The sequence below is a fragment of the Patiria miniata genome, unplaced genomic scaffold (assembly GCF_015706575.1).
Source record: "Patiria miniata isolate m_02_andy unplaced genomic scaffold, ASM1570657v1 HiC_scaffold_9, whole genome shotgun sequence".
NCBI classification, from domain to species: domain Eukaryota; kingdom Metazoa; phylum Echinodermata; class Asteroidea; order Valvatida; family Asterinidae; genus Patiria; species Patiria miniata.
This window is the reverse complement of record NW_024037076.1, coordinates 4,825,927-4,853,224: the sequence shown is the minus strand read 5'-3', so window position 1 is coordinate 4,853,224 and position 27,298 is coordinate 4,825,927. Positions and strand designations below refer to the sequence as shown.

At 39.1% G+C, this 27,298-nt stretch overlaps 1 protein-coding gene across 1 annotated transcript in view; it reads left to right on the top strand.

Moving 5' to 3' along the window:
- LOC119720717 (collagen alpha-1(XI) chain-like) overlaps positions 1-26,414 on the top strand; it is a 78,577-nt gene extending 52,163 nt beyond the window's left edge. The window contains exons 37-56 of the mRNA XM_038190528.1: positions 525-632; positions 1,282-1,335; positions 1,713-1,766; positions 3,334-3,387; positions 3,883-3,990; positions 4,699-4,752; positions 6,542-6,595; positions 7,900-7,953; positions 8,571-8,678; positions 9,168-9,221; positions 10,578-10,649; positions 11,871-11,888; positions 12,816-12,836; positions 13,266-13,580; positions 14,440-14,587; positions 15,866-15,978; positions 19,003-19,029; positions 22,508-22,567; positions 23,757-23,975; positions 25,339-26,414. Coding sequence (XP_038046456.1) covers positions 525-632; positions 1,282-1,335; positions 1,713-1,766; positions 3,334-3,387; positions 3,883-3,990; positions 4,699-4,752; positions 6,542-6,595; positions 7,900-7,953; positions 8,571-8,678; positions 9,168-9,221; positions 10,578-10,649; positions 11,871-11,888; positions 12,816-12,836; positions 13,266-13,580; positions 14,440-14,587; positions 15,866-15,978; positions 19,003-19,029; positions 22,508-22,567; positions 23,757-23,975; positions 25,339-25,482 — 1,839 coding nt within the window. The 3' untranslated portion in view covers positions 25,483-26,414. The remainder of the gene's footprint in view (positions 1-524; positions 633-1,281; positions 1,336-1,712; positions 1,767-3,333; positions 3,388-3,882; positions 3,991-4,698; positions 4,753-6,541; positions 6,596-7,899; positions 7,954-8,570; positions 8,679-9,167; positions 9,222-10,577; positions 10,650-11,870; positions 11,889-12,815; positions 12,837-13,265; positions 13,581-14,439; positions 14,588-15,865; positions 15,979-19,002; positions 19,030-22,507; positions 22,568-23,756; positions 23,976-25,338) is intronic.
- Positions 26,415-27,298: the final 884 nt, after the last annotated feature.

The window sequence follows — 27,298 nt, the reverse complement described above, 5'->3', positions numbered from 1 at the left end:
GGATTCTACAGCAAAAAAAAGTCTTTTAAACTTGAAAGCACTGTGTGGCGCGTTAAACACATCCACAGCAGTCCTAATTTACATCTCCCAAATAGTGGGAAGACAGAGGTATGCACATATAATATAAATCCTTGCTCTATAACGTGATGTCGAAATCTCATCTTTAAAAGGATTGATTCTACCCCCCCAAAAAAACTTTTAAAATTGAAAACACTGCGTCAGGCATTAAACACATTGACTGCAGTCCTAATTTCGATCTCCCAAACAGTGGGATATTTATATTACAAAATACCAGGGGTTAAGATCGCGCAAGGCATGATGGGAACCAACATGGTGCAGCAAGGTGGTACCCATGGGGAACGAGGTTGGTTAAGAATGACCTCTCATGTGAGTTGAGCAGACTTCTGTGAGTGAGATCAAGTCTTCACACAAAGTTAAGGTTTTCCCAAGTGCCCAAAGTAAATCAGCAAGAAATGTCGAAGAAAACGTCTTTCAACTGAGTATGTTTTTTTGGATTCTGTCAGGGTTCTAAAGGTGACTCAGGCAGCAAAGGAGAAGCAGGCAGTCCCGGTTTCCCTGGCCCCATCGGCCCTCCTGGCCCCGAAGGACCCCAGGGACCCAAAGGCAACCCGGTAAGTCATTTCTAAGATGGAATTTGCGTTGGGGTGATGTAAATCAATATTAGGTTTTGCCCGTCATCTTAGGTATAGTTTAATTGCATTCTGAATGGACATCAGATTCATACCAGCCAACCGATCCCGTTAGCTCGGTGGTCAAGTGGTAAGACATCTGCACTAGAGAGCAGGAGGTCGGAGGTTTGAGTCCCAACCGAGTGATTTTGTTCCAATTTTCACTCGGGAGGTAACACACTGAGTATACAGTGTTTATGCGTCGGTGAAGGGGAAAACCTAGTACAGTGGCTATACCGAATACCACTATACCGAACATGCGGCTGTACCAAACATCAGCCTTGGCTCCCAATTTTTGTGTACAAAACATTGTTCTTGGAAATGTTAACAGAAGAGCGAAGTATCTTAAGCAGAATCAAACCTTTTGACGTTCTAAAACTCGCGTTTCACGTAAACGCTATTTCAGGAGATACGACCTTGTTGCACGGACACGACGTTATTGTGATTTCACTATGGTTGCACGTGATATCTTGCATGTGATATCTTGCTTATTCACTTGAAGTATACTTAAAATCAGCCTCACTACAAACAAGACAAAGTTTTGTAAATCATTTAAACAACTATTTTATATTGTTCCTTTCTTTATTTACAGGGTCCCATTGGTTTCCCTGGTGAAAATGGAGAACCTGGCCAAGCTGGAACTCCTGTAAGTTGTCTGCTTTTTGGAAATTTATTACTAAAAATTTGTCTAAAGTTGGCCGTACCAAAATGCAAACAAAATAATTGAAATAATTGTTTGGTATCAATTGGGAAAGATTTCATGAAAAGTTTGTAAATGGAGGCAAAATATGTGCAGTAATGTTATCGTCACATGGTATTTTATATCGCAAGTCGCTATAAATCTAGGTATAACATCTAAAGTATGGTGTTGCATATGAAAGGGGAACTCCCAAGCTACACACCAATGTGACTATAGAGGTCGCTGTTCACATGGGTCTGTGTAAAACAGCGTAGATTTCATGCAAGACTTTCATGTAAGACGGCCAGAGCTTATTGTGCACTCGCACTTGTTCATTCTTGCAGGGTAGACCAGGTGACGCAGGGGAAGACGGCGAGGATGGTGACCCAGGACGACCCGTAAGTAGTTGTTCAGAACAGTTAACCAATTCATGAGCTGAGAATAGAAAGGTGTTAGCATGCAAACAGATGCACATGCGCATACATTTAACAATCCGTTACTGTAAACCGGCCATTCTGTTATTTTGCATTGTGTATGCGTACACATACACGGAAACTTTTACGAATTGCAGTAGAAATCCAAAATGGCATCCGGTGATGAAAACTTCTATTTGCAGTAAATGCTCTTTTGAAACAAAGTCTATTGCACATACCTGTTCAGCCATTCATGCTCTTTCAATCAAATGATTTATGGTTAAAAAAAATTAACAGAGAGAGACAAAAGTTACAGTTTAGCACGCATATCACACTGATGCGTGGTGTGCGATGTTTATGTGCCGTGTGCATGATCTGGTACACAGTACCCTGTGGAGACATGGATATAATATGGAACACAAGATTGTATACGTCTCCACAGGGCAATTTCTATAGATGAATACGTCTCTACAAGGTTATCACGAAATAGATATATGGATTTTACTCAAAAAGTAGGAATCCATCACAAATTGAAGTATTTTATGCAAGGGATATTAAGTCCAAATTTCAGCCCAGGAAATTAATTCTGGTTAAAATAGGAGCATTTTGAAACTACACTTTCAAACTCTAAAATTTTAGTACATGAGAACAAAGAAATGTCTCCACAAGGATACAAATTCCAGTATGTGTGCGTATAGCAGAGAGCGAGTTGTGTACAACAAACTGATGACCTATTACGGGGCGCTGTGGTCCAATGGTTACGGTGTTCGACTCGTGTGCCGTGGTACACGGGTTCGAGTCCTGACCGTGGGAACATGGTGCTTGTGCTCTTGAGCAAGGCACTTTACCATTATTGCTTCGTCCTTCGGATGGGACGTAAAGCCGTAGGTCCCGTGTGTTGTGTAATGCACGTTAAAGAACCCAGTAACACTTGTCGCTAAGAGAAGGGGTTTGCCCCGGTGTTTCTGGCAGTGGCAGCAATTATGCGCCGCAGCACCTAGCAAAAAGGTGCTTCATAATGGGTCTCATATGTTCATATACTTCATATACCTGGCTTTGGTTGCATTCTCCCCTAGCGCTTTGTATCCTCTGGCAAAAAGCGCTATATAAATACAGTTATTATTATTATTATTATTATTATTAAGTGTTCTAACCGTAAATGTTCTTTGCAAAACCTCTCTATTGAAACAAAGTGGTCTTCAGGGTGTCTGGCTGGAAAACAACATCTGCTATCTATAAATGTATTGAGAATGTTAATTGTGGGTGATTCGCTTATCTTGTAATGAGATAATAATTTGTTTTATTATTGAAAATACATAGAGTGTAGAGCTACGTGTTCAAATGTTAGTTTTATTACTCAAATTGATGTAAATATATCTCTCAGAAAAGTAATCTAACGCCATTATAAATTGGTTTCCACCTTTGTGAATGTGATGTTTCAGTACAACAGGGTATACATTTGTCAAAGCCAGAGTTTCCAAATGGTACCAAATAAATGTATATCTGATCATGACTGCTTCCTTTATTTAACCTGATGGATTTTTCTTTTTAGGGACCTCAAGGTCCTCCGGGTGATATTGGACGTCCTGGCCCCAGAGGAAAGCCGGTAAGAATTTCAAATTTTTATTTTAATTTAAAAGGTTGTATTATTTTTTTTAAATAGCCTGTTCCCTGTTCATACTTCACACAATGGCAAATGTGCAAGCAACTTTTACGTCCTAAACATTCGCTGCGAAATTCGCCAGGGTTGAAATGTGTTAAATTTTTGTGAATTTGTTGTGCGAAAATAAACTTCCTGTGACGTCACCAATTCGCTTTCCCTTTGGCTTCGTGCCTTAAAACAGTTAAACAGAGTGAAAGTGCCAAGCAGGTACAATTTATAACGGTAATTTTATCAAAAAGTTATCACACAAAAAAAGAAGAAGCAGCATAAAGCTAAAAAAACATTGATTTCTTTTTAATAATAAAAAAGGAATTGGGATTGAATTAGAGAACTTGTGAACATTGATATTTAGATTGTTGTTTTTATTGATGTGATGTGTTGTTATTGATGTGATGTGTTGTTATTGATGTGATGTGTTGTTATTGATGTTTGTCACAGGGCAAGCCAGGTTTGAATGGTGCACCTGGTGAACCAGGCCCTAAGGGAGACACTGGAGACTTAGGACCACCGGGTATACGAGGGGATATTGGACCTCCTGGTGCTCCGGTAAGTACAACAAATGCCACCTTTGCTTGGCATTACCTCAGCCTTCTTATAAAATCCTTTGAGATGTCTTTTATTTGAAGTCATTGACAACCTAACTATTGGGCAATGGTTACGGTGTTTGATTCGTGTGCCGTGGTACATGGGTTCGAATCCTGACCGTGGGAACACGGTGCTTAATTGTGCTCTTAAGCAAAGCACTTTACCACTATTGCTTCGTCCTTCGGATGGGATGTAAGGCCGTAGGTCCCGTGTGTTGTGTAATGCACATTAAAGAACCCAGTGACACTTATCACTAAGAGAAGGGGTTTGCCCCGGTGTTTCTGGCAGTGGCTGCAATATGCGCCGCATCACCTTGTAAACCATTATTAGGTGCTACATAATGGGTCTCATATTTCTCATATTCCTCATTTACCTTTCTTTAATAATAGACATAATTTCCAGCGCCTTGAGTACCTAATTGTTGGTAGATACGTGCGCTATATAAGACTCCATTATTATTATTATAAGTATTATTATTATTATTATCAAAAAGCCTTTCATTGAATCACTATTGCGATCTCTTGCCCAATTTCAGGCATGCAACTCCTCCTCGTATCAGCTGATTTCTTCTTTGTTTATTCAGTTTTCTGAGTCTCCTCAGTGCAAATATAACTTGTTAGTCAATAATGTAAGAAATCCTTTCACCGTGTTTTGGGGCTTCTTTTCTAGGGTGCACCAGGACCACAAGGCCCACAGGGTCTCAGGGGCCTACCAGGACCGGAGGTAAGTTGCTATATCTTTCTTTATTAATTGGCAATAATTAACAATGTCCAATGTAGCACCTGTAATAGTGTCTCATTCGACCATTCTGCATAGTTCAATAGGTCTTGTCACATTACCGAAGAATACTTAACTTTTATAGTGATTCTTAAAGCTACAGATCTATAACTCCACAGAAAGAAAACAAAAGAAAACTCTTTTAAAGTTAATACTCAGTTTGAATCTGGTTTAATAGAGTTTCCAAATGATTCAAATGCAACAATTCTTCTGTATATTTTCCTAACATTTGAAGATTAATGTGAAATTGATTAATAACCACCATAAAGCACATAATTGCATTTCTGGGTTCAATCAGCAGAGACTGCAAAGCTTGCTTGTTTAAGTTTTCTCATATGCATTTTCTGATATGTGAATGTTTAATCATTCTATTTATTATATTATACTTGGAATCTACATTTTGGTCCTTCATGTATGATTGTTACACATTGCATTTATCTAAAAAGAAGGGAGAGATGTAGCATCTGTTAAAGCGCCCTCAATGGACCATAGTTCAATAGGTCATGTCACATTACAGAAGTAGTACATGTTCACTAACTTCTTGAGTGGTCTCATTCTTTGTTCCTAAACCCACAAATATTAAATCAAAAAAAAAATTAATTTGAAGGAAAAGTGTTCTGTTGTGCCTAAATCATCTAACACCCATTTTGAGACTGGTGTTTCAAAATGCACCAAACCAAACAGTATTAGCAGCGACCCATCTGGTCGACCCCAACAGAGTAACTTACTTTACGTGATAATCTTGCGTTGGCTATATTTAAAAGTTGTTCCCAATGACTGTTAATATTTTGGCATAGTTGGTTCTCATTCTTTCAAACTTTTCATGTAATTTTATTCAACCCTTCCAAATATTTTAATTCTGCGTGAATCTGAACGCTAGTCTGAATTTATTGTTCCCAAGTCTGGGTCTTTATAGAGATGTTTTTTTGTTGAGACTGATTTTCTTTCATGTCTTTACATCCATTTTTTTCTGTCGGATACTGATCATTGTAATTATCAGATTATGTTTTGAAACAGCTTTGGTGATAGTTATTCAGATATTGTTGCACTGTGTTGTTGCTGATGCATATTCACATGTTTATGCCGACGTAGTTTGAAGACAGTCTCAAAATCTTTTAATGTGTCAAACTGTGATTTGGAATCTGAGATCTACCAGCACGTCGTTGGCCTTACGACCTATAATCTAGAGGTCAACTTCATTGAAATATCCGAGCCCTTACAAATAGGACCAAGTTAGACCAGGGACTGTATTAACCATAGTTGGACTAACTCTGATCAAACGCTGGTTAGTCAACAATGGTCGGAGTTGTCTATTCCAATATTTGCAACCAGCATACGAGGTTGGTCGCATATATATAGCAGGTTACAAAAGCTGCGTGCATCATAATGTATAACACGGAATGAGGACTGAGAAGCTTCGTGATGATGTTTTGACCATCGTTTACCCAGAGATATTTGCACGTAAGTGTAAGTTATGTCACAAGTTATCCACTAGTGGACTGATGGTCCCAGATCGAACTTGCACCAAGTGCTGCACTATTCTTGTGATTGGAAAAATAGACCAATCACACTACAGGTAAGGTGGCATCGTCATGGCACAAAGCAACCAATCAGATATCAGAATCTCTGAGGATGTTCCTGCCATCATGCACACGTGTGATGTGAGGTCAGGTTTCCTCTGAGTTTAATGTTTACATGGAGCAGAGCTGATAGTTCTTTTGTTTCTTCCTCCTAGGGTGACCCAGGTGAGCAGGGACCTCAAGGCCTAGGGGGACCCATGGGTCCGATGGTAAGTCACTGCTACTCCAATGTTAAAGATACTAGTTTTGCAACCGAACAGATACGTTTACATTTTGTTGAGCTATCCGCAACCATTATATCGACCATTTCGTTGTTCCGCATCGTGTACTTGTATGAATAGGCTTTGAAAAGGAAAAATAAGGACACAAGGGGAGTCCTTAGGTTGTGTGTTCTGTGAGCACTGGCAGGCGGGAACCCTGGTTTATTTCAACTGTCCCATCATCGTCAGTCATGGCATAACAAGTGGGGAAAATTAGGCCAGTGGAGAGACTGATCTAACTAATTGGTTAGGTGGTTTGCTATCCTGATTGCGATCACGGGTTGCGATCACGGTTGCGATCTTGATAGCAATCTAACCTTAGGTAGCGATCTTGGTAGCGATCGACATGGTTGAGATCGTTCATTCGTAACCAGCCCAACACCTTCCGATTCCTGCGGTTGCTATGTCGGTTTGCTGCATTTGCTCGCATGGTGGCGCTCTTGCAATATTAAAGTCGCAACAGGCTTAGATATCGGAACTGTTACTTATCCAAAATGGCAGCATCAGATGAAAGCCTTGTATCTGAAACTAATTTCTGCAACGACGACTGGCCGGTCTTGTTGCTAGCAAAATAACATCAGTCGCGAAAACCGGGGCTTATAACAAGATTTATGTCAGACCTCTTGCCGCTCTTTGCACTGTCAGTACAAGTAGGCACTAGGCACGTACATGAACATGTTACAATTTGTTACGCAAGGGCGTCAATCGCTTCTCAAAAGTTGGGCGGGGGACATACCTTGATCATAACTAATGCGAAGCCCTAATGGCGTGGGGTCCGGGGCCTGCTTATTAAGGGCCCCAGAAAATTGTGCATTCTCTATGCTCCATGGTGCAATGTGAGGCAATTTCGGACCACTTGTAACCAATTTGTTTTTAGCAAAAGATCGTAATTTAAACATCATTTTCGAGTATGAGTCATTGAATCAGCTATTCTAAGTGATAGAATCGAAATTTATACTTCAATTTTTATTCAAGGACGAAAAGAATGGGATGGGAAGGGACCTAACGATATGATATCCCCCTCACTTTAAAAAGTGGGGTCCCTCCCCCCGTCCCCCACCGATCCACGCCCATGTTTTTATGACACCTTACAACGTATGTTTCCTTCGGCTTTTTTACGATATCACTCAACATTTGTTTCCTTCGACTCGGGCAATTATAGTCGACCAGGCCCCTACCCGGTTTAATACCTGATGTTCATTATATTCATGATGCTCATTATATTCATGATGTTTCTTTCCTTATGTTGACAGGGTCCTGAAGGCCCACGAGGATTTACAGGTGATCCAGGCCCAGTCGGACCTAAGGTAAGTCCAAATTTTAACGCAGTCAACAAATTTTTAAAAAGAATTTAGAATTTCTTTCAAGAATTAGATGAAATTCTAGTAACCTTGTGAAATCTTTTGCATGCCCTTATCAGACAGCACTAAGTTTACAGTGCTTATGAAATTATGTTGGTGAAGGGAAAAACCAAAATTGCTTTTATAGAAAATTATTTTAATTGAATGTGTTTTTATATGTTTTTTTATCTTTTACATGAAGATAATTCTGTGTATGTTTAATTTTTAAGGTTTTTTTTATTATTCCAATGCTTGTACAGCACTTTGAGTTGTTTTACATGGAAGGAGTTTTGTTTTGTAATAGTAAATATTGTTATTATTTGGCCACATTCGAGAGCCCCACAGACACACCGTGTACGCGCATACTGATTCCTGCATGTATGGAGTGAAGTGGCATGAACTAATTGTATTCCGAATGTGCACAAAGCAGTAGCGTCTTCACATGAGCATCAGGCGTCGCCGGCAATGCGTTTGAATGTCAATCCAAGTGGTCTCTCTCAACTCTCCCTTCCGTACCGTTGAGGGGGTACTTGTGCACAGAACCCATGATGAGGATAATTTGCTAAACTTTTTGTTCTCCGTAGGGTGATCTTGGTCTGATGGGATTGACCGGCGAGATTGGAGAAATTGGCGAGAAGGGAGACAAGGGAGATGTTGGTGATCCAGGCCCTCGTGGACCAAAGGGTGAACAGGTTAGTTAATTTGTTAAATTAATATAAAACATTTACAAACATCAAAAATAAAACTACCAAATAATGATATACCTTACTTGACTGTCAGTGAATGATAGTCTCATGCATCCTGTGTAATCATGGCACCTGGTGTGCTGTCATTGTCAAGAAAAGTGACATATTTGTTATCAATTTCCAAACGATGGTCGGCCGACCATCATTGGAAAATACTAATTTTTTTCTCAACTACTGTTCCCAATTTACCAAATTTAGTTAGTCAACATTTTGTTTACACATCCATGAATGGGTGCAAGCCTGTTAGTCTGGTTCCCTGACCAGACAATTCTCCGACGTCTACATATTGCTTTGTTTCATCTGAAGGGATCTTGGTCAGGTAACCAGACTGTCTGGTTATTGAATAAAGTACTGCCAGTTGGATGTGTCTGGTTGTTTACTACTCAAAATTTGAACGTTTGAATAATTACAGTTTATTTCTATTTTTGAATGTAGGGTATTGAAGGACCTCAGGGACCAATGGGACCAGAAGGCCCCCCTGGTGTGCGGGTAAGTGTTACGCATGGAAACCAAGCGGAGGGGTGAGATTAGTTAGGATGTTTCCTGATTCCAAGATATTTTTCTCCTTTCTGATTTCAGAATTTTTTAAAGAATTGGTTTTGAAATCTGGAATTCCTGACTTTTTACCGTTAAGGTGGGGAGTCAGATTGGCGTTGTGGTACTTTCCTCACCTTCCACTGCTGTGACCTGGGTCGAATCCCACCGGGGCCAATATGTGGATTGGGTTTTCAGTGCCTACCTGATTCCATGGGTTTTCCTCAGAATGCTCTTCTGGGGTTTTCCTCCCACATCTAAAACTGAAATTTCTTCTCATTGTCTTAATTCTCTCTACAAGTTTCTTCAGGCCTGCGAGCTACAGTGCCTAGGGTGCTTTAGTGGAATCCTTGGTTTCATTACCAGAAATAATCAATTATAATAAGACAAGTACATAAGAAGAAGAAGAACAAAAAAATGGGTATTTTAAGAGGTGCCTTTAGGCAAGTATAAACATACATCATAGACATGTTGCGTTGGGGCCCTCAGCAGCCCCCAAATCCCCTGCTGCATAGTTTATGGATACATGTCTCATTTTCCCACAATCTCACCCCTGCAAGTGGTAGAAAAATGTGTTTATATTATGACAAATGGTATTGAGTTCGAGCACAGCAGCTGTCAAAATGTGCAGCATTTTTGCAGTGCCAGATAAAAAAGAAGGAACATTGGATTCAGAATAAGTAGACCCAAAGAGCAACTTGCTGAGTATGCAATAAATAGTTTTTATTCAAATTTCTAGTGAATACTTCTCTCTTGTACTAACTTGTACATAAAAAATAACTTACAGTCAATTGGAGACAATAAGCCATTTGTGAGTTAAATTTGAATAAAATATGGAACGCTGACTTAATCCAATGCTTTGCACGTGTTTACTTTGCATTCTCCCAACCTAAGAGACTGTTACTATGTCACGTGATTCAGGGCAAGCCTTATGCTAGCAACCCCCAGCTCCGGCATGGTCTGGTGTCTTTGTGCCATTCTCACCCATTGTTGGCAATGTATTGGTGCTGAGCGTCTCTTACGTAACTATGGAAGAGCTAGCCCCAAATCCTGTGATTAGCAACAGGTCTTTGGTCTTGAGAATTCACAGTTAAAATGTGCCAAGCTTTCTGAGCAAGTCATTGTAACAGACTTTTTTCAAATTTAAATCTCAAAGTGTATAGGTCACTCGCAAATGGCTTATTGGGACCTGCAACTAACAAGAAATATAAAAACAAGTTTAAATTGAGGGGAATTATTTTCAATATTAAGAAGTTATTAATGTGCAAGTGTCTATTTGTCTTAAATTTGTAATTTCTTAACTATGCACAGGGTGTCCCGGGACCCCCTGGCCCCCAGGGCCTGCGTGGTGACTCTGGCATCAAGGGAGATCTTGGACCAGCGGTAAGTTAATATCGCACTTATCACACATTAGAATACAAAATAGCTGAATGACATATTACAAATTAGCATTCCTGTATGGGTTCTGGGCATGAACAGTGGATGCTGTGCCACCGTTCATGAAAGCTCCAGTTGGAGGGATATACTGCCTGTGCCCACTGGTTTTTTGGGTAGGCATTACATTCACTGTGTGGACTTCCGAACAAAAGAGGTCCACTCACATAAACCAGGTAGAGGCGACGTTGTGTGGACTTGGGCAAGTCCACACAGTGTTTCCCCATTTCTGGAAAACAGGTTTAGAGGCATTTTTGGGTTAGGTGTATCTGTGGCAAAATGAAGAGAAACACTAAAGGGGATCATAGAAAAAAAATTGGGTTGAAAGAGTTTTCACAGTTTGAGAAAAATGAGTTTTTTGCACTGGTTTTTCTTAACTACACGAAAGCAATGGAATGTCCACACTTGGTATGTAACGTAAAGGATGTGCATACAGTGTGTGTCAATGGAAATGTAGCAGTCAATCCATCAATATTAAAAATAACAGCACTGTATTTTTGCAAAACTTATCTATTGAATCTGAAGGTATAGTAAATACTCTACACAATGGTCTCTATCCCATCTCATTTGGCCATCTCAGTCCAGAGATAGAGCTGATTAAATGAAAGGACTTGAGTTCCAAGTTGGACCACTTTTCAAATTATCTGCTATCTAATGAAAGGCATTCACATACCAAGAAGGTGGGTGAATGCCTTTCATTAGATACCAGATAATCTGAAAAGTGGCCCAAACAGATTTTGACAATGTTTACAAGCTTTGCTGTAACTTTTAAACAAAAGGTTTAAATATCGCACAAAAATCCTGTCAACGGTAAAGAAACACTCTATCACCTCATGGTAAATTTTTTTACCCAACGAAACGATTTTAGTTTCCTCAGAAAATAAATGTTGTTTTACTGCTACATTTTTTGAGACACGCTGTATGGTGTGAAGTACCCTGTACATGTAGAAATGTATATACGACAACTTCAGGCCAGTAGCCAGCCCAGTGGAAGGGAAGGGTCGTGTTAGCAATTATTTTACAGTATTTTAACCAATATTTTACAGTATTTTAACGATTATTCATTGACACGATAGCTGTTTCCTGCCTTCATTCTGAGCAAGGCGAAATGTTTCACTGTCATTTAATTGATTCTTACATTTTTTTTCCCGTTTCTTTTTTTTTTATCAGGGACCGCCTGGACCTCCAGTAAGTATATAAGTGAACAAAAATTTACCATTAAAGGATTTCATTTTTTGTAAAAAGGACCAAGATCTTGTTTAATTATTTGATGATTTTCTTTTTCAGTCACAGCCTTTAAAGGTTTTGATTAAAGCATAATTTTTAGTTGAGGAAAATATATCATGATTTCATGAAATAGACGAACAAATCGACATTCAGACAGATAGACAGACAGACAGTTAAATATGGGACCAAGAACCACATAGAGTGAAGGCTTTGATACAAACAGTTATATTTTTTCCAATTTCATGTTCAGAGTCAAATGAAAGTACTGGAAACTGTACTTTTAATAATCATTCATAAATACCTGAAGCAGTTTACCCATTGCTATTGGTCAAGCGCCCATCTCATGGGACGTTTCAAACCACTGATAAAACCCCGGCTGGTTTTAAACACAGTTCCTGCGTTTTGCGCCACATCGCAAAGCAGCGCTAATTTCCATATTAGGAGATTTTTAGCACTACAGGCGCGAGGCACATACCATAACATGGCCAGAGGGTTGTTTAACAAAACATGACGTAAATTGTTGAACAAAATCACTGGAAACTTGTGAATATTTTACTTGTTTTGACTTTTTGACTGACAGGTATTTGTGAATGGGAATAAATATGTGACCTGCTGAGGCAAAAGTAGGAATGTCCCCCAAAACCTTGTTTTAAGCAATCGACACCTGAAGTAGGATATAAATCTTGTCAAAATCGATGTGCTTGACCGGTATTAAAATGTTTTATCATTATCATTATCGGTGACCAGGCCCCTATCTCGTTTTTAAACGTGCTTGTTTAAAAACTGGCCAAGCACATATTTATTCCCTTATTAGTATTCAAGCTTTGCTATTTCGTGTGGCAATTGACAATTTGCCAATATCTGTTCTCATTTCCTTTGTTGTTTTAGGGACCAGAAGCAAGTGCAGCAGTAAGTAATCAATTGAGCTTTGAGTCGAACTTCACTTCTTCCAGAAAAAAAGAAAAGGAAAACCCCCCAATCTAATTTAATTCAAATAATTTTTTTTTTAACTTTTTGAAATCAAACTTTAGTAGACAATTTGTGTTTGCTTGTTTATGATGTACACTATTTGTTCATGCCACTTTGAGCCCATTGCTATCTGACAAATCATGGTGCTGTATGATTTTATTTGTTGATAAGTCACAAAATATCATTTTTGTGCAGTTTCAAGAATACATGCATTGTCAGGTATAAGATGCTGGATTTACAATGAAACTAAACAGATCATGTTTGCGTAAACAAACTCCGACAATTGCCAGAAGATGTTTGGCTATCGTTGATTTTTTTTTGGCTCAGAAAAGTTCTGAAATTAAACAAAACACATCTCTGTCCGCTCAGTACCTGCAAGCTTTACTGGACCAGGGCATCCTGAATATCCGTCCAGACCTCTACCCCAACTTCTCCCCGGATTTCCCAGGAGGGACCTACGCCCCGTTCACCCAAGCGCCCGGTGGTGGTGGCGGGGGTGGTGGGGAGGCCAGCAGCAGTGGTAGTAGCTATGAGGGCTCAGTTAAACGAAGAAGGAGGGCCGCTGGCGACGATCCTTTCGCTGGCATGGATGCCGACACGGAACCTGACAAAGACTTTGAAGACAATCAGATCCCAGAGAATGCGGAGGACTACTTCTACTTTGATTATGGAGAGTTACCAGAAGTAAGTTGTGTGTTACAGGGAGAGTGGGTGGAAAGCTGAGCCAAATTTTGGTTGCGTTGACCATCAGTCTAAAATATAGGGGTGTAAGTCCTTCTGCAACTGCCTGATTTTAATTTTTTTTTTCATTCTGTTAACCAGTTCGCGTCGGAGGACGCGATAACACGCACTGGCTGTTTTTATACACGGGCATGGCTGACGGGTTAGAAGGTTCTCGATTGCCTTGGCCTCGCCTCCTGGTGAAGTCTAAAAACGCTAAACCCTCTTGTCTTTGAGAACAACTTGAGAACAGCTGATAGAATCTTTATATAAGGGAATGTTGAGAACACTGTGGTGCATGACGCGCATGGAGTAAAATGGCATCTAACAAAATCGTGAAAGTTTGTGTACTTTTCAACATTTTATGGTATTTGATCATAAAACTATTTATGAGTGGGCATAATAGTGGGATACAGTAGCTACAAACATGATGTTTAACACTACAATAAGGGGGGGGGGGGGGGGCTAGTGCCATATTTTCAATGGTGGGCGCTGATAAAATCCGACAATCAGGCACACTATATTAAGTGTACAAATGCACCCTTCTCATTTAGGGGGAGAACGTTCCCATGTACGTCAAATTCTTACATTTTGCTAGTCCAATTTTTTTTTTATGGATTTTTTTTTGGGGGGGGGGAGCTAGACATTTGGGGGGTGGCTAGACATTTGGGGGGTGGCTAAAGCCCCCTGTAGCCCCCCCCCCCCTGTAGAACCGCCACTCCCCAACAGCCAAAGGTACCCAGCTCACCCCAGCTCCAAAAATCACCCGCAAAAGCACACCTTTAGTTTTCAGCATTGTTGTATCCTGTTTGTCTGTTGATAGGCCTACATGGAAGCCTTGGTGCAGTTGTTCACTTCCCTTCGCGCTCTGAAGGAGGAGATGGAACAGATGAAGAACCCTATCGGTTCCATCAAGAACCCGGCCAGAACCTGCAAGGACCTCTATCTCAGCCACAAGGACTTCAAAGATGGTAGGTCCACAACAATCAGGATTTTCAAACCTTAAGGGAATATACAACATTTGCTTTTGCTGTAATTTTCAAAACTGGATGGATTTGGGGGGTTAGCATTTTATAGCAAATGTTGATACACTAACCTGTCTACAGTTCTGTGTTCATAAATGCTGGGAAAACCAAGACAAAAAATGTTGTTCTTGTAGTCTGGTCCCCGACCCTACTTCAGATGAAACGGAGCAGTTTAGAGATTGTCGGGTCAGGGAATCAGACTAAAAGGCTTGCACAGTGTGCATGTGTAACCGATTGCAAACAAAATGTGGACTAACTAAATTTGGTAAGTTGGGGGCAGTATGAAAAAAAAGGCATTTTTTTTCCAAGCCGACCATTGTTGGAAATTGATAAAAATATTCCACTTTTCTTTAAAATGGCTTCACAACAGTTGCTATGATTTCACAGGATGTTTGAGACTATTCACTAACAGTGCAGTAAGGTACTTCATGATAATGTGGTACTTTTTTTATGTTTGCAAATGTTGTATATTGCCTTTAACTGCTAATAGGCCAGTTTAAATAGTCAGTCGGCCAATGATCGCACGAATAAAAAATTGATGCGCAATCATTTTGCAAACAACTTGTTGCCAAAAGACGCTGGCCACATCGCTACAGAGTTCAAATAATTGAACTTTGACAACAAGCTGCTGACCTCCCTCTTTGGACCATTAGGATTGCTTGATCTATAATCAAAGTTTGTATTATTTTATCACAAATACGTCAGTAATGGACTTGTGATGTTCTTGTGCAGGACTTGTGACACACTTGATTACAACATTCGCAGAAGTCAAAAGGGTAAAAGCCAATATGTTTTTTTTTGGTAGATTCCAATATTGAAATTGGCATCCCCCCCCCCAAAAAAAATAAAGCCTCTTATTTGTGATTTTTTTTGTCTCTGAAGACATTTCAATGTGTCCATGCAACAAAGTCATATCTCCTAAAGTGGGCCGTACATGAAACGCGAGTTTCAGAATGACAAAAGGTTGTATCTCACTTAAAATAACTCGGATGTACACATGAAGTCATAGTGGTCGTCGAGATACGACCATGTTGCATGGAGTGTATTCGCGGGAGATATGACTTTGTTGCAAAATGGAGTTACGACCTTGTTGCACTGACGTTACGATTTATAAAGGTTATTTTAATGAAAAGCCTGAGCCTGGACAGCAAGAGGATGCGTCGGTATCTGCGCTTCCCCCCAACTGAGAATAATATCCGTTCTGTTTGACTGATTGTTCTGCAGGTCATTACTGGGTGGATCCCAACCAGGGCTGCACAAAGGATGCACTGGAGGTCTTCTGCAACATGACCGCTGAAGGAGAAACCTGCATCTATCCGGACCAACAAGGCGATGAGGTATGTAGGATAGGATTATATTAAACAAGGCAAGAAATCTCACCAGATAGGATGAACAGGGTGAGTCAAAAATGAAAACCCAAACCCAAAGAAATATAATTCATATTTAAAAAAATATGTAACACCAAAAACTGGTAAGCCAATTTAATATACTACTTTTAGATGAAAAAAAAATACTTAAATTGCTCAATCCGTTCAAATTATATCACCATTTAAACGAAATGACCCTAATATCTGTTTCGTCCAACAAATGCGATTTCAACAATTGTCGTTAAAATTGTCTTCCAACGTCACCAGCGATAAAACCTCAGTTTAAAAGTTAAAAATATTCAACAAAGTCCTTTTAAAGTTGGCGTCCCTAAAACAGTGGATTATATTTGATAGCCCAAGCAGGGTTGTCAACAAAGATATTGTGTTCTGCAGTTGTTGAAACAAGTATTCTGTGTCATTTTCTTTGTTGTTCCAAAAAGTCAGAACACACAATATATTGCTTTTTTTGGAAGAAACTGATTTTAGGGTTACTTCGTTTAAATAATGATAACATCTTAACGTTTAGAACAATTGAAATAATTTTCTCACTGAAAAGTAGTTTAATAAATGGGCTTCCAAGTCATAAATATTTTTGGTGCTACATACTTTTTTAAATATGAAATGCATTTCTTTGGGTTCCGCTTTTGTTGACTCACCCTGTAGTAGGGCAATACCTTAAGGTCCAACGTGCGTCCGACCACATGATGTACATGTACAAGGTCGATAAGGTGGTGCTACCTTACTTTGGTGTGTTATTGTTTTCTACTCATTAGATGTCACATTATTAGTGGTATACCACACTCACTTTCCCAACAGCAGCTCATTAAAGTGTCTGACATGTACGTCCAACTTTATGGAATTGCCCACTAGTGAAAATACAAGAGGGATATAAGTGGATACAATTTTGATCAGTAGACTGCCCAAACTCATGTCTATTTCCCTTAACCCCATTGTAAGCTTACAATTCAATGAAAAATTGTGACATGGAATGGATTATTCTCAGACTATAGAATTCATTGCCTTGATTAGATTGAACTAAAATAATGTGCTGTGAAATTCTTAGACATATTTACTGGTTTTCTGTCTCTAGCAGAGGTCATCTTGAGCTGAAACATCCGCTTGCTATATTAGCCCAAGATAGATTGATGTGATATTGACTTGTTAACGCAAAGAGTTACATCTTAATTGATCAACTTTGATTCACATCTAGCTTCTGGGCTTTGAATGTGATTTCGGATGTGTGTAAATCACATCTCCACTTTTTTTCATTTTAATGACAAAGCCTTGGCGTTTTTAGTTACAGTTTAAGCCAACAAATATACTTTGAAATAATTCTGCCAGTACACAAACAAATGGTACAAAGCAGACTAAAGCTGAGAATGGAGATGTTTTTTTTTTCTCTTCAAAATATAAGTCATTCCTAATCAATGTTAATGGCGATTTTTATTCAAAGAATTAAATGCAGATTTTGATTAGAGAAAAAATTGAGGAATTGTCCTTTTGGACTGCACTATGGGAAACATGCTTTGTGTTTGCAAAATGAACTGTTACTGGTTCAACCACTCTCTGCTCAAGTAAATTGCTTGATCCAAAAGATGTTTACGTTGAAACTTTTCTGCAAATGCATACCCGTTGTCAATGAAAAAAACTTTGTCAACATTTTTCCAATTATAACGTGCCTTCCTTCTTATTCATTCTGTCACATTCCCAGATGAAAAAAGTAAGAGGCAACATTTTCTTATGCATAAAGTTGATGCACATTTGTTGATTCTTGTCTGATATATATTTCTTTCTTGCATGCTAAGATTGCATCAGCATCTTGACAATTGCTAACTTACTTCTTACTTTTCGTTTTACAGCAATTAACCAATTAAATTGAATCCCTAATTAATTCCCATCTTTGATTGTGACTAAATATCCCCTTATAATCAAGCTGCAATTGTATTCTCCAATTTCCAACCCCCCAGCATCCCATTAAAATGTCCAAGCAAGGGTGGGGTACATGTAGTTAGACGAACTCCTGCTCCTGCCAGATTTAGCCTCTTTTAAACCATGAGTAGATGCTGCCCATTTGCAGTTTTTGCACTTTCCTTTTTTTGTCTTTTTCTTAAATCCCCTCCTCCCCTCCCACAATACATTTTCAACCCGTACTCTATTTTTCCCCGGTAATACGTCACAGACAACGTACCAAATCACTTTACAACACCATTATAGATTGTAAACGGATATTTTTGAGGGTTGTAGGAAGGACAACATATGCAACTCTCGGATGGCAAAACAGCCTAACTCGAAAACTTGGGTTTTGAGATAATACTACTTCTGATCTGGCCACATTTAGATGAGTAAAACTGAAACTGTTTTTGTTTCTGAGAGTTGTTTTTACTGAGATAGCATGACCTATCACACCTAAGTTTTCGATTTAATTTTGAATAAGGTCATGTACGTGGCTTTGATTTTTACGGCAAAGCAGCCCAACTCGCAACTCAATACCAGCTGACAATAAAGCTGACAAGGAAGATCAGTTCATTTTTATGCATGCTTTGAGTACAGCTCATAACATTAAGTCTAACTTAAGATAGACTGTCAATTCACAATTGTGATTATATTTCCAAACCTTCAATACGCTCAAAATTTGAAGAAATGTATATCTAAACATGTATGCATTCATTTCCAACTCAGTCAAAAAACGTTCAAACTTTAAATTCAATTTTCTCAAAATCTCATTTTTCAAGTTAAAACTGTTTTGCCATACAAGGGCCGTATGTTTCAAGTTGCAGTTGTTTTCTTTAAGAAAAAAAAAAAAGGTGCTTTTTGCCCATCCCACTCGTTTGCGCAAAATGCACACATACCCCTGCTCCTTCCCCTCCTTGCATTACATGTGATTTGCATCTTGGCTAATAATATTGTTTTTCTTTGGAATGTTAACCTTTTCTTGGTATCTTGTGTCTTTTCTCTCTCTCTCTCTCTCTGCATTCTAATCCATCTGTGCTGAAGTCTGAGGATTATCTCCTGGAAGATGTGGTACACAAATTTAGACTTCTGTTTTCGTTTTGTTTTCCTGTAATCACTACCATGTTATACAATTTGAAGCATATTTTAGATTAAAATGAGTTAATCTTAAAAAAATTATTAAGAATTGTGCCAGATTTTGGCAGGACTAATTAATTGTTCGTGAGTCATGAATAGGAAAGAATGTAGCATCCAGACACCACTTCAGGGGTTGTGCACAAAGTCTATGGAGAGTCAAGAACATTTTCAAAGTATTTCCTTACAAAAGTAGAAATGTTTCTCAGTCCCAGATACATGTCTTTTCAACATTTTTGCAATGACTGACCGTAATACAGAGATGAAAGTGGCGTCAGGTTGCAACATTCTTTCCCATGAATATCTTGAGGGGGAAAATTGAAATGTGTAGCGAATATTACATGTACTCCATGTAAACACATATATCGGTCGTTGTATTTGTCATTTAGACTCTTCGGTATATCCACAAAATTTAATCATAATGAAAATTTTTCACTTTTCGTGTGCACAATCAAAAAATTGAGTTGTTTGCATGCCATATTGCATCGTTCATGTTACATTTTGATTTTATATGGTACAACCCAAAAAAAATTACTAAAGGAAAAAAAGAAATCAAGATGGCATGCTTTTCCCCCTCATTTCAACCTTTCATTACATTCGCGATGAATGTTGAATTTGTCAGCTTTGGTTGTTACATTTGTGCATGAATTTGGTTGATCAAGTATAGAAGTAGATTTTTACCCAAGACTGTTTGGAAATGATAAAGTTATTTTGAAAGTGCATAGCATTGGTCACTTTTGATTTATAATGCATTTCGCTTATTGAAGCAAGATTTAACTTTTCTTATCGAAGATAAGGAGAAATCCAATCAAAATAAAAACAGATATTGAAGTCGCTTTATGGAAAACTAATAAGCAAAAAGTTGTCCCTTTAATGGTGCCGTATCGTAAGTCCAATGCCTCATTAGTCCGAAATTTTGGACTTATGAGGCGTCAGACCTACGAGGAATAAATTCCGCCTCATAGGCCCGACGCCTCATAAGTCTGACCCTCATAAGTCCGACAATGCACAAACGCTGTTTCGGACTTTTGATGGGTCGGAGCTATGAGGCAGAATAAATACATTTTATGCCTCATAAGTCCGACGCCTCATAAGTCCGACGCCTCATAAGTCCGAAATTTCGGACCTACAAGGCATCGAACTTATGAGCGGACCCCCCTTTAATAATTGATAACTTTTTATTTTTATTTTATTTCATTTGTTTTATTATTATTATTAGTGTTATTTTTTTGGCTCCTGATTTTCAAATATTAGTTTCATGGTTTTGTGATTATTCTCCACTCACACAATATTGTTGATGTATTTATTATTGAAAATGTGGAAATAGTAGTTCTGAATAGTAAATGAACCACCTGGTGTGAAGTAGTGATCAATATGCACTCATATATCAACAATTCCTTGCTCGACTACACATATTTATTACATTGTTGGCACTTCAAACAGCAATCTTGCTCAATAGAGATGCAATTTACTTACTGTTTTGAAACAAAAAGAGAATCAATCCGGAAAAGAGCTGTCAGTTAATCAATGAGGCTAATTATTAAACTTTTACACAAACTATCGGAAAACCATGAAAGGCTTTTTGGCACTTTCGTCTTGCCTACCCATGTTGACATGAATATGGGTTCAAAAGTGCAACCAGGGTCCAATTGCATTACTCTTCTTACCACAGAATTCCGCACTTACAATCACCATTTTGTGCTAACGAACGGCGCTAGCTGAACAATTTTGTGCTAACCCTGTAAGCGCAGAAACCTTAGTAATGGGATGTATGCATGCGCATAAGCCAAAATTCCACGTTAACACGTGAAACACGCTTACCGTAAGTTGTCTGACTGAAGCAGAGCCAAGAAACGGCGCTGCTAAGCACACGATTCTATGTTTACTGAGGCTCTGCATATTTCATGGAGACCATAAGCAGTAAGCACAGCAAAAGGCAGGCTTACCTCAGAGGAAAAATGTGCTTAAATTTCGTGACGTAACAATGGAAATCTCCAAGCGCGCGTGACCCGAGCCATTTGCTTAAGGCTAGCACGTAAGCAGTAAGCCCAGCGAAAGGCAGGCTTACCTCAGAGGAAAAATGTGCTTCAATTTAGTGACGTAACAATGGAAATCTCCAAGCGCACGTGACCCGAGCCATTTGCTTAAGGCTAGCACGATTTTCTGCTATAGTAAGCACATCTTTTCTGCTAATTGTTAAGCAGTGCCGTGAAATTGGGCCCATGGCCCAATTTCACGGCACTGCTTAAAGGTAGAGTCCATCATTTGTAATTTGTGCATTTTGTTCGTTTGAAGCAACAAAAGAGTTCAAAATCTAATGAAGGATACTGAGCAACTAACCTGATGAAGTTTCAGCTAAGCTTCAGCTGTACATTCCGAGAAAAACAGCATTCTAAGATCTCAATTTCAAATCAAAAGTTGCTGAATCATGTTTTGAATTGTTTTGAATTGCAACTATACGCGACGTCGCGCACTGATCCGACGAATTATAACAACCGCGCGCGCGTGTGCGTCGTTCGAATACTTGTGCGCGCTGCGCTGAATAACAAAACGAACTACTAATTTAAATTTTCCTACGGTGCTTCTTAAGAATCACCGTTGGAAATGCCTTCTTTCGTTGATTACTTCAAAATGACAGCTTCCCAGAAAGAATAATTTCACAGGGAGTTTAGTCTCCTTACTATCTTTCAACCAAGTTAGTTTTTCAACAATAATTACGCCAGTTACTTTTTGGATGGCTGCAAATGATGGACTCTACCTTTAACAATTAGCAGAAAAGTTGTGTTTAGCATAGCAGAAAAATTTGCTAACCTTAAGCACTATTTCACGGCGTGTGTGTGTGCTAATGGTCGCGCGTGCATGGAGATTTCTATTGTTATGTCACTAAGTTAAGCACATTTTCCCTCCGAAGTAAGCGTGCCTTTTGCTGTGCTTATGCTTACGGTCTCCAGGAAAATAGACGGAGGCTCTGTTAGCAAAAAATTGTGTGCTTAGCAGCGCCGTGAAATTGGGCCCAGGTCCTATCCAACATTGGTAGGCAAGGCAGACCGTTCACACTCACACTAGTGATGTGTACACAGTTAACGGTAGATTTTGGATTTTCTACCCGGGTAGAGCCGCTCCACCCTGGTCCTGACCAGGGTTGGATTTTACCCCGGGTAGAGTGTCAGACCTGTGTAGAAGCCATGTTTGATTCTTGTTAGTGTGAAAGGGTTTGGGAAATCTCCATTATGTTGGACCGGGGTCCCACACAGATAATGTGCATAGTGTGAAAGGCCCTCTATGTACAAGGAGTCCTGTCTTGTTGTTTTCATGGTGAAGACAAATAGACTATGATTTTTAACCAATCTTTTGTGAATACTGTATTGTTCAGGATATGTACCTCATTTGTCACTATCTGTCTTTCTCTTTGTAGTTGCGTGGCTACCGAAAAAGCAAGCCGGGCTCCTGGTTCAGTGAAACTAAAGCAAGTCCGGTATGTGTTCCTCTGAATTTTTTTTTAATTTCTATAAAATCAAAGTTAATCTTTGGTATGGTAAAAAAAAAATTGTATGCAAAAGGGTGGTTACCAAACCATATTCAGCCCAGAATTATTTTTTTTCCATATGGAATATTGTTTAATTCCTACCAGTCAATTTCATAGTGTACATTTCTGTGGATACTTCTGTATCTCTAGAGCAGGTCTGTAATCATGCACTTACATCTTAAACTTTTCTTGTAGATGTCCGGAGTTTTTCAATTTTTTAACTGTTTCAAATCATTGCATTTTTCATTAATTTATTCATTCGATATCCAACAGCTAAGACCTGCCATTTACAGGCATTAGGCCCCCCCAAAAAAGTCTCCGGTTTCTGGTATGTGCGCGCGTCGCCGTAGCCATGCGCGTCGGCAAAATGAAAAAGGTTTTTTTTCAATAAAAGATGATGTCTCAAAACCGCCAAACTCACTGGTTTGACTGGAATCCTGCTGCTGCACAGTTTAACTTGTTTTTAGATGGGGTTATGATCGAGAATAAGCTTTATGTGGCCTCTCTGGACTCCCACATATTTGCACTAAGTTTAGTCGGGCACCATTTGCAGTCATCAGCCGACATTTGAAGCAAAAAAAAACAGCTAAAAAAAAAAAAAAGCCGCGTCGCCGCACCACTTTTTGGGCAAACTCCATACCAGAAACCGGAGACTTTTTTTTTGTGGCCTTACTCATGTCTCCAATACCACTTAGCTGTGCTACACCACTTCTTAACTTCACACCATCCTTCTCATGGAATTTTTGAAATTTTTCAAGGAAACATAAGGGAAAACTTCGGAAATTTTGATTTCATAAAGTACGGCGAACCATGGGCGTCATCAGGAGGTGACAAGGAGGCCCCCCCCCCCCTAGAAAAGCACCCCCCCCAAAAAAAAGGAGGTGCAAAGTCATATTGCTGTTAATCTAATGCACTTTTAACAACATGGGCATCCACAGGGGTGTCAATGGGGGTGGGGTGGGCCAATGACCCCCCACCCTAAAAAAAAATGATAAATTGAGAAAGTTCAAGGATTTTGGGAAATAATGTGCGTTGCTGCCCTCTGGAAAAACTCCTGGCGACGCCCATGCTGGGAACCCCATGAGCATAATCCTTAAAATTGAAATGCTGAAAATGTGTCTTTGAAATTGTTATACAGCTGACCTACAGCAGCATCAGCACTGTGCAGCTGACCTTTTTGCGGCTGCTGAGCACCCACGCCATTCAGAACTTCACCTACATGTGTAGCCGCAGTGTGGGTTGGTATGACGCGGAGGAAGGGACATTCGACCAAGCCATCAAACTGCAGGGAGCCAATGAGGATGAATTCGGGTATGGTACTCCTTTTGAGCCGATGGTCCTTCTAGACGAATGCAAGGTAAGCAAAAAGTCACCAAATTAAACAAATGAAGAGATTTTTGTATTGTCCCACCAAATTGATCTAGTACACCGTGCCCTCTGGAGACATGCACACAATAGGGAACAAAAGATTGCATACGTCTCCAAAGGGCAATTTCCATAGATGAATACGTCTTCACAAGGTTTTCACAAAATAGATATATGAATTTCAACTCAAAAACTAGGAATTTCCAAGGTGGGTTGATGCATCGCAAATGGAAGAGTTTTAGAAAGGGGATATTAAGTCCAAATTTCAGCCAAGGAATATAATTTTGGTTAAAATAAGAGCATTTTGAAAGTACACTTTCAAACTTGAAAACTTAACTACACGAGAACAAAGAAATGTCTCCACAAGGATACAAATTTCAGTATGTGTGCATAGGAATGTGTGAGCCAAAAATTTGTTAATTAAAAAACCAAGCCATGTAATGAAAGTGGTCTCAAATTTCCTGAAATACCCATGGATTCCTAAATATTGTCAACGTTCTATAAATCATTTTTCAAATCCCACATTTGTGGTTTAGAACTACTTGATCTTATTTTTCCGAGAAAAAAACATGATAAACCTGGCAAGAATGACCCTTTTGAAGTCATCAAAATCCATGCGTATATCAACAGTAAGCCAGTTCGGTGTCTCGATGAAGTATTGAGACCAGGTCAAAGGTCATTCTGTAAAAAAATTGCTTGTGTGATGTTGTGCGATTTTACATGAACGACCATTCCGCTCGTAATTAATGCGCAAGCGTTAGGCTATCATCTCCTCATGCATTCATATGCCTTCAATTCCATGAGTATTTGATTATCCCGAATGACCCGTATCGTTGGGCACATGCGCAGTTGAAATACAGAACTGGCTTATGATAATGAAATTACCGAACTGCTGGTCCCAAAGTGCCAGCCGAGCATGGGTGTCGCGAGGGGGGGGGGAGAAAGTGGGTGGCTTGCCCCCCCCCCCCATGAAAAGCACCCAAAAAAATAGAGGGAGAAAAAGAAAAAGAGGTGTGAAGTCATTAATAGGTATTAATGTAATACACATTTAACAAAATGGGTGTCCACAGGGATGTCAGTGGGGATGTTTGCCCCCCCCCCCCCCCCCCTACCCTCGAAAAATGATAAATTGAGAACTCGCTAGAGAAAGAACAAGGATTTGGGGGAAAACATGTGTTTTGCCCCCCTCAAGAAAAAATCCTGGCAACGCCCAGTGTCGTCTCTGTACTCTGATGACCGACTGACTGTCACTTGTGAATTAGACTGGTTTCGGACCAACTTTACCAGGCGTGCCTATAGTCTTGCTGCTTTAAAACTCCTTGGTCTGAGCTTTTGTTATCTATGATTACTTCCAGGGTAAACCTAGCAAGGGAGAAACAGTCCTGCTCGTCAACTCGACCAAGTTGCAACAGCTCCCCATCGTGGACTTTGCAGCCTTTGACTTTGGTGAACGGTCTCAGAGATTTGGCTACAAGGCGGGTCCCGTCTGCTTCAACTAAAAGGGCCATGCCTAGCAGCTGCGATTTCTAAAATAAAAAAAGATTACCAGTCTCTTAATACCTGTCACCCTCGGGTGACAGTATAGGGGACTTCTGTCTCAAAAAAAAAAATGGTGCTATTCGTGTTTGTGATTTTGTATTAACTTACCTAAAGGAAACCAAGGAGGGGTGATTGATAGAAGCTACCTTTTATACATACACAAGTAGATGAAATTCATCTAGATTTTTCTTTATAATAGTGAACCTGCTTACAATAGATTCTAGAGACTTCTTTTCGTTAATTTACTAAATTTATAAGCATACGAGTTGCACTAATATGCATAAATGTTGCTGCACAGGGCATATGTACATTTGGTCTAAAACCTTAGGTAGAAATTCAAATTTAGTGGAACTTAATTTTTTTTATAGTCCAACATTCTTGCCATATTTTTTTCCAAATTTTTTTTTTTTCCAGTGTATGTATAATCTTAATAAACTTGGGTATTTTTAATTTTTTCTTTTCTAATTATTAGCAAAGTAGGATTTTAGAAATAAGGTGTTTTTTTAAGTTTGTGTGCTAATGAAAAAGAAGACATTACAGCTTTTTGTATAAGTAAAATGAACAGTCGCATTGTAAGAAAAACAAATATGAAAGGAACCAGCACAAAGTGACCTCGATTATGCTGCCTTAATAAATACTAATTTTCTAATTATTACACAGCTCGCTTTCAATGAAAGTTGATTTTCTTTTTTTCTTAAAAGATGATTCCAAGTGTGATATGTCAAAGATTATTCCTACTAGATTCTCAAACGATCTTCTCTTCATCACTCTTTATTGGTCTACCCCCCGTTTATTTTGACAATTTCACCCTCCCTCGTATCTAATTGAGGTTCGCAAAGTGTTTTTTTTTTCAGCATTCCTTGCTTGCCAAATATTTCCCTTTGTTGAATCGTTCTTTGTATTTTCATGTTTTTCTTGATTACCATATTATAGCTGTCAATTCCTCCACAGATTGATGTCATCAATTTCTATTCCTCCTAATTTCCTTTGACTACCCACCTATAATCTCTACGCATTTCTTGCCCTCTCACGAGATATGACTCCGGTTAAGGCTTGTACATTATTATTATTATTTTTGAGTGATAAATTTAACGCCTCATAGCACGGCCAGTTTCGTACCGTTATTGTTGTAGTTCTAGATCCCCCGGCAGTGGCTAATTAGATGCTGTAGCAAAGTTCAGGTTGCTCTGTTTTTTTTTAATTCGCATGTATTCCCTTTGTAGTTTTTATATGTATTTTTTCGTTTCAAACAAATGATTTTTATTATCCGTTTATGTGGAGGGATATTGGTGTATAATTGTATCGGGCTCGGAGGCACAGCTTTTATACATGTATAGCGTTAAACCGAAAGTCATATTCTTCCAGTCGGCACCACATCAGAATGATCATAAGCAAAACAAAACAAAAACACCCCAAAACAAAAGCAAAAATACTGCAATAACTGTTCATTGCTTTACCTCGCTTCATCATCTAATCATATGCTCTGACTTCATTGCATCTTATTGACATTTAATATTTAAACCATTTGAGGCAAAGTGCGTTGGTAATTTTTGGTAGCGATTTAATATGCTAATATTCATTTGAACGACGCCAATGATGTTTACGATTGATATAAAATCCATGACAGAAACAAACAATTTTGGTGTTAATATTAAACGATAATTCCAACAGTTCCACACCTGTGCAGAATCATTGAATTTCACACAGGCCTGTTAATTCTTCTACAGAGTTTCGGTTTGAACCTTTTTATTCTGATGTGGTGCCGAAAATTATACT